The sequence below is a fragment of the Phaseolus vulgaris genome, chromosome 9 (assembly GCF_051622355.1).
Source record: "Phaseolus vulgaris cultivar YP4 chromosome 9, ASM5162235v1, whole genome shotgun sequence".
Classification (NCBI taxonomy): Eukaryota; Viridiplantae; Streptophyta; class Magnoliopsida; order Fabales; family Fabaceae; genus Phaseolus; species Phaseolus vulgaris.
In genome coordinates, this window is record NC_143506.1 from 3,908,498 (window position 1) to 3,916,238 (window position 7,741).

General features: G+C 32.9%; 1 protein-coding gene across 12 annotated transcripts; it reads left to right on the forward strand.

Annotated features, from left to right (window-relative positions):
• The first annotated feature begins 824 nt into the window (after positions 1 to 824).
• LOC137820534 (WD repeat-containing protein DWA2) lies at positions 825 to 7,362 on the forward strand. 12 transcript variants are annotated; one of them, XR_011082646.2, is made up of 13 exons: positions 825 to 1,570; positions 1,649 to 1,732; positions 1,817 to 1,949; positions 2,109 to 2,220; positions 3,063 to 3,162; positions 3,964 to 4,091; positions 4,481 to 4,550; positions 4,853 to 4,952; positions 5,243 to 5,288; positions 5,882 to 5,952; positions 6,041 to 6,114; positions 6,325 to 6,383; positions 6,937 to 7,362. XR_011082646.2 is itself a non-coding variant. In XM_068624669.2 (13 exons), the coding sequence occupies exons 1-13, from the start codon at positions 1,526 to 1,528 to the stop codon at positions 6,976 to 6,978; spliced, it is 1,053 nt and encodes a 350-aa protein (XP_068480770.2). In that variant the 5' UTR covers positions 1,345 to 1,525; the 3' UTR covers positions 6,979 to 7,362. The 12 variants fall into 12 exon arrangements, 5 of the variants coding, with proteins under 5 accessions (XP_068480771.2, XP_068480770.2, XP_090151156.1 ...); XR_011082645.2 differs by having other exon boundaries at positions 1,345 to 1,570; positions 4,853 to 4,941; positions 5,662 to 5,952; XM_068624669.2 differs by having other exon boundaries at positions 1,345 to 1,570; positions 4,853 to 4,941.
• The last annotated feature ends 379 nt before the right edge of the window (positions 7,363 to 7,741 follow it).

Here is a 7,741-nt window from a genome sequence, read left to right on the forward strand (position 1 = left end):
TCCCAACCTAAATTTAACAACTACCCAATTACCAACTATATTTAATATTTACTTATAAAGTTTTTTAAAAAAATAATCTTTAGGTGTTTCTAAAATTGACTTCTTGACATCTCAAAAAAAATTCAGTGTTGCCATTCAAATTTTTAATAAATATATTAATTTAATGTTAAATTAACCATATTAACATATAATTATCATAGTAAAATATTTTGATGTATTCAAGAAAAATAACGAAACAAGTTGTAAAAAAAACCATTTACATTATTTAAAATAATTCATGATAGTAATGTTATAGTTTCTGAGAAATATATATTAGCAAAACTTGTTCTATGGAAAATACTAATCAATTTGGGGTGTTTCTACCACCACCCAACAAATCACTTATTGGAATCATAATTTTTGGAAAGATCATTTTATCCTTTTTTTTAAAATAACTTTTAGATTATTATTTTTGGAATATTTTTATAACATACTTTTTTTAAAAAAAAATTATAAATTTCAAATTTATCATTTTGAAAATTAAAAATATGTGTTTTGGAAAGAGTATTTCAGAATAATTTTGTGTAAAGATGTTGAGTGCAAATTACAATTATTCTGGGCAATTACTTCATGCAACATATAATTGCATCCAATTTAAATGAAAAAGCAAAAATATCCTTAATATATTATTTTTTGTATTGCGAATTTTTTTATTCGGAATGAAATTTTTAATTATTGTTTCCAGAACAAAAAATGCTCTTACGAATTTTTATTTTAGGAATGTATTATTTTTAATTTTAGATTTTTATTTCCGAAATAAAAAGTATTTTTGGAATTTTAAAATTATGTTGGAGGTAGGTTAAAAAATATTGGGTGTAGGAAGTGCAGGAAGAATTGGCCCTAGAACTCTAAAAAGGCAAATGCTTCCTACATCCAATATTTTTAACCTGCACCCAACATATTTTTTTAATTTCCAAAAATGCCCTTAATTCTGGAAATAAAAATTTGGAATTGAAAATAATATATTTTGGAAAAATAAATCTGGAAGTGATTATTGAGTTTCGGAAATAAAAATTCAGAAATAAAAATTAAAATTCTATTTCGGACAAAAAAATCCAGAATTGAAAAATAATACATTTCAGAAAAAAAATTTCAGAAAAAAAATTATTGTGTTTCGGAAATGAAATTCTGGAAACAAAAATGAAAAACCCATTCCGGATAAAAGAATCCGTAATATAAAATTTCGTTTCGGAAAAAAAAAATCCATAACACATATTTCGAAAAAAAAATTTAAGGACAGTTTCGTCTTTTCCGCTGAAATCGGATGCAGTGATATGGTGCAGGAAGCAATTGCCCTCTAGAAAAGCCTGAGTACAGGCCCAAAACATGGTTTCAGGAAAGGGAAAAAAAAAAGCAGCATCGGCGTGTGACGGTGTTACCATTTCCCGGCTTTAACTCTGGTATCTGGGGACAGTGTGCCTGCAACTCCACATTGAGGTGTGGCAGGAGTGGTGTAGTAGAAAGATTCTGCGTCCAAGAAATCGCAATGCAAGCTGCTTCTTCAGGCATCGGTTACGGTCTCAAATATCAGGTCCAACCCGCAAAACCCTCACAAGTTATCCTCATCGATCTAATTCTTCCATTTCTCATACTCTGTTTCTGATGACAGGCTAGATGTATATCTGATGTAAAAGCAGACACAGATCACACTAGCTTCCTTGCAGGAACTCTGAGCCTCAAAGAAGAGAACGAGGTACATCTTCACATTTTCTCGTTTCTTGCGCTTCAATTTCCGCGCTTGATTCGTGTGGACAGTAATAGAATGGTTCCATCGTAGGTACATCTGATTCGGCTCTCGTCCAATGGAACCGAACTCTTCTGCGAGGGATTGTTTTCCCACCCCAACGAGATCTGGGACCTCGTCTCTTGTCCGTTTGATCAACGGATCTTTTCAACCGTCTATTCTAACGGTAATCAACCTCGTCTTCTAACTTTCTATTTGTGTATGTTTGTCCGTATTTGGGATTTTGCTTTGCGTGTTGTAAATGTTTTGCTACCTCTACATGTAGCTGGTGCTTCTTGTGCATCACTCTTGGTTTGAAGATTTATGATTACCCGTGTTCTTATAGGTGAAACGTATGGAGCAGCTATATGGCAGATACCTGAGTTATATGGCGAGTTAAATTCACCTCAGCTTGAGCGAATTACTTCCCTTGACACTGATTCTGGGAAGATTAAATGGTGGGTTTGAAATTCCCGTTTGCAGGCGTGTTAGTTCTAGACTATGGAATGATGTTTCAGTTTTATCTTTCGCACTTTGACAGTTTGGGTTCTATCATGTGCTTTGTGCTGTGAAACTGTTTGTGTGGGAAAGTAGTGAGATGCTAATATTAAGCAAGGTGTGATTTCTTTAGTTTACTGTACTGGACTGCACTTTTGGGTATATCCTACAAAATTTGCTTGTATTATTTAGGCTTAATTGTTGTTTGGTTCCTCTATCATGACCAATGCGTGGGATTGGTTGATTGGTTCAGATGATTTTCGAAGCAATCAATTTCTCCATTTGCTTAATTAAAGAAATCAGATCCTAGTATTATCATTTTGTTCAATTAATAATTGAAGTTAGTGACTGATAATTTACATGTGGCACAACATTTTACTGTGTTGACTTATTAATGGTCTCACTGTTAACTGACTTATTTAAATCCCCAATATACAGAAAATATATGATGACACATTTAAGTGTAATCAAATGATATATATAACTAGGTTAATACTACCAGTGGGTTCATTGTGTTGCTTTACCCTGTAAAATGTCATGTAATGTATGTAAATTGTTGGCCATGTCTCCAACATCTCTATAAGTAATTGGGCACTAGATTGACAAGGAACCTGAACTTTCCATTAGAAAATTTGGGGAATTTGAATGCTTTAAAAATTTCGGAGCCTCAATATTGGGATAAAAAGTGTAATTAAAGCCTATTTGTAATCTTTGATAATCTTACTGTTCACTGCATGTTTACTGAAACCATTGAATTTGATACATTGATTTGTATTCCTTACTAAATATTCACACCAAACAGTATTCTTTGGTGGCCATCTGGACGGCATGATAAATTGATCAGCATCAATGAGGAAAATATGTACTTGTGGAATTTAGATGTTTCAAAGAAAACTGCACAGGTATGAAGTTCATGTTATTGTATATTTTTTGTGACACAAGCACATTGAAAAAAAAATCATTTATACATAAAGGTAACACATATTGGTGCAAAATAACATGCTTTCATTATTCAAGGTACCATAATTTGTTTTAATAAACAAAGAAATGAACCCTAAACGGTTGGTGGAAGAATTCACGATGATTTAGGCTAAGTAAACAATGAAAGATCATTTGATCTTGTGTAAAAAATAAGTGGATAGTTTCTCTATTGTCTCTGGGCATCTAAATTTTGAAAGTAATTGGAAAAATATTTTACAATTTATATTTCTTCATCTGTTATGCATTAACAATTAATCAGTTAATTTCTGTTACTGAATCTTATCATGTTATTTGAATGAGAGGCATTATAGAAAATGAATGATTGAAGATGAGTGAAGATATAGGTCAATGGACTTCCTGAAACAAATCTGTGAAGCCTAAGTTCGTTATAAAAGTTTTTCAAAAGTGGATCATATTGCCCATAATAGATTTGATTTTGTTCCCTTATGACAGTTGATTAATTGAGATGGAAAAACTGACATTTGTATTAACTTCGAGTCTCATGACAAGTCAAACACCAAAAAAAATATAGGAAGTTGGTGTTAAATTAATATTGTATGTTTTTGTTTCATAAATTTAGGACTCTAGATCTGTAGTTCAGAGTCAAATAATCATAGTCCTTGTGATTATGATCCCTACTATTTGTAAAAATGCTAGGATATTTTTTGTGATTTTGAACTAGTTCCTCCACTGCCTTCCAATACATTCAAACACCACACCAGGTACAATCACAAGATTCAGCTGGTATGCTGCACAAGTTATCTGGAGGGGCATGGGATCCTCATGATGTGAGTTCTGTTGTTGCAACTTGTGAATCGTATCTCCAATTTTGGGATGTCAGAACAATGAAGTATGTAATGTTTATATAACGTCATTCTGTTTTTTAATGGTTTAATTTTAGCTATGACATGATAATATTCCATCCATCCCATTGAGCAGAAATGTGACTTTGTAATTGCACTTTTTTACTGGTTTAGTTTAGTTTGAACCTTGAATTATGCACTAATATAATCTTTGGCATCCAGAAAAATTATACAATATTGTTTAATTTTGGAAGTTAATGTTTCTGCAACTCTGGCTTTTCTTTCTGGTTAAGTAAAATGTTTGTTTCGTTTGAAGTTCAGGATTTGGGGTGCTAGGAGAGGAATATACATTCCCCCTGAAACCAATTTGCTTTTTGTCTGAATTGGTACCCCTAGGAGTTTCATATATTCTGACGTGATTATTTTTTAATCACAGGAAGAGTATTTCAGTTGAATGTTCTCATGTATGTAGTGTTGATTACCATCCTCAGAAGCAGCACATACTTGTAAGAGTTGAATTTTGTGTTCCTCATTATAATTATACATGTTTATACCTTCACTCATTTGTGTTCATTAACATTTATTGAAATTTGCGTGGTTTTTTATGGACTGTCGGTGTTTTTTGTTGGCATTCTATTACAAATACAAATAAACACATCCTCGATAGCAATTTTAACTTTTGTTTTCCTAGTATAAATACTTTTTCACGTCTATTGCACGTTGAGTTTACAGAAGCAACTTATGAAATAGTTGTAATCCACCACCTTTTGTTCGTCTTGGCAAAATTGAATTTCTATGTTTTGTACAGGTTACTGCTGAACATGAGTCTGGGATACATATTTGGGATGTAAGAAAACCCAAAGTTCCCATCCAAGAGCTTCCAGGACATACTCATTGGTACTTAGCATGTATAGTCGCAGAGCTGATTTTATATTTTAGCTATATTCTCTCTCTAAGAACCCAACAAGGTTCTAATTTTCGGTCATCCCTGCGGTGTAAATATGAGAGAAAATAAAAAGCAAAAAAGAAAGCAGAGAGGGAACAACTGCTCTATTTTCAGTGCTTGCCATATATTGTTACAATCATTCTTTTAAAACAATTTTTTTTTCATTAAAAACTTGCGTCTAAAATGAAATATATTATTTGATATTATTTTTTCAGACATCTGATTGGCACTATGTATTATTTGTATTTCCAGGGCGTGGACTGTCAAGTGTAATCCAGAGTATGATGGAATGATCTTGGTTCTCTCTCTTTCTCACTCTCTCCCTCTCTCCCTCTCTCTATGCTCACACAGAGGAATGCGGTTCCTCTGAAGTGAGCTTTTTTCTAAAGTAAAGGGTGTATCAATCCTTGATTTATTTTGAAGTGTATGGTGAGCTTAACCGACTAAAATTTGAGGGTGGATACTCCCTTAAGTTCTTATTTTAGATATGAACTTGGTTTTGAGAAGCTTTTTTCCCACACCCACATGTGCAAAAAATTACAAACATGCATTTTTAATGGCTTCTAAATCTCTTGCTGGTGTCCATTTATTGGTGAAAGGTGGGGTGGTTTGCATACTAAATTATCATGAGGGGACATTTAGTTATTTGTCATGGATTGTGGTTGTTACAGAGTGGCGGTACGGATTCGACTGTCAACTTTGCATATATGAACTTGGTTTTGAGAAGCTTTTTTCCCACACCCACATGTGCAAAAAATTACAAACATGCATTTTTAATGGCTTCTAAATCTCTTGCTGGTGTCCATTTATTGGTGAAAGGTGGGGTGGTTTGCATACTAAATTATCATGAGGGGACATTTAGTTATTTGTCATGGATTGTGGTTGTTACAGAGTGGCGGTACGGATTCGACTGTCAACTTGTGGCTTGCCTCAACGAATCATGACGAGTTAACAGTTGAAAGGTCATATTGCTATCTTATGATATTACTACATATTACATTATTTTATGATTACTTTTTTTTTCATTCATCCGAGCTTTCATTTTAGCAGACAAGTAGATTCATCTGCCCGATGGGTTGATCCATTGCTTAATTCATACAGTGATTATGAAGACAGCATTTATGGTAGGAGATTCAAGTTTTTTAATCCGTGATCTTTATAGTTGTCTGGAATTACGTCATGTCAAATTGGATCCACATTCAATAAACATAGATAATTGTAGTTTCTGCTTCTTTTTGTGAATTTTGACATGGTCTTCAGCTCTTACACACAAAATATCATTCCAAACACACGCAAATAGACTCTCCTTTACAGTTTTTTTATTCATGTTACAGGGCTCACGTGGAGTTCTCGTGAACCATGGATATTTGCATCATTATCCTATGATGGCAGGGTAAGACTACAAGTAAATCTATATAGGCTATTCTCAATGGAAGATGATAAAGTCCCTTCATGAAAAAGATATGCAGAAAACATAAATTTCTGTTTCTTATTTCTTACTGTTACATACTCGATTGGATAATGAATTTTCCTGTTAGTAGGGGCGCTAATAGCATGCACATGGTCCAAATATACTACGTAGTCAAAAACTGATATTTATAAACAAAGGCGTAATATCTTGTTTTATTATTGGATCCGCTATTAATCCTTGAGTTTGGGTATAACGACTGAATCTTTTGGGTAATTAATTTTCCTGCTAGTAGGGGCGGTAATAGCATGCATATGGTCCCAAATATCATACTACGTAGTTACAAACAAATATTTATAAACAAAAGTGTAATATCCTGTTTTATTATTTAATCCGTCATTATTAGGCCTTGGGTTGGGTATAATGACAATGACAGTCTAAATCGTTGACTTTCTTAAAGCATGGATAACAATTCGATTGACTTGTCTACATTTATCAATAATCATCGCATTAATTTGATATTTCGTTTTGAAAACAGGTTGTCGTAGAATCAGTGAAGTCTTTCATCCCCAAAAAATGAAGTTCAGCACCAATTACCATGAAGCCATCATTTGTCATCTTGTGTATGTCAGTAATGTCCTGCCTCTGGGATCTTTAGATAAACAGATGACTGAAACGCCCGAATGTTTTATCATCATGTTACCGTAGGTGGGTTTGACGAGGCTGAACAAGTTTAGTGTTACTTGTGCATTCCAGCGTTGATAGCTCTCAGAAATCAACATTTTTTTTGTAATTTTTTTTATCCTTGGACGTTGAATTGTTTTAGGCTGGATTATGTTTCTAGCTAATTCTTTGATTACATATCCATGTCATGTAATTCATGAAGTCATTGTATAATCTATGGAATTACAAGTTTGTGTAAGTTCTTTTCTTAAGGAAAGGTAATACCTCTTCCATTATTTTACATATGGACTGTAATCGAGAAACAGAAAATTGCTAGATGAAGTTTTAATTTTGCTGCCCCATGCCACGTTTAGTTGTCATGAAATGTTACTACAAATTATTTTATACTGTCAATCAATAATAAATATTTATTATTATTATTCTGACTTTTAAATTAGTTATTGTAAAAACTAATAAACTTATTATCCATGCATATTAGTGATTGAATTGAATGATAACAATATCATATACATTTATGTTTATTTTTTCACTTGCATCTTGTAATATGTTTTATGTTTTAAAGAAGATAATCTTTTTGGTTCTATTTATAACTAGCTGATTAATAATGGTTATTAGGCTGAAGCACGGATTCGTGGACGATGGGACGTTGGAGGTGTATC

Coding starts and splice junctions, on each gene's coding strand:
- LOC137820534 (XM_068624669.2), top strand. CDS start 1,526: ATGCAAGCTGCTTCTTCAGGCATCGGTTACGGTCTCAAATATCAG. Junction 6,115..6,324: donor TTATGAAGACAGCATTTATG/GTAGGAGATTCA, acceptor TTCATGTTACAG/GGCTCACGTGGAGTTCTCGT. Junction 6,384..6,936: donor CATTATCCTATGATGGCAGG/GTAAGACTACAA, acceptor TTTTGAAAACAG/GTTGTCGTAGAATCAGTGAA.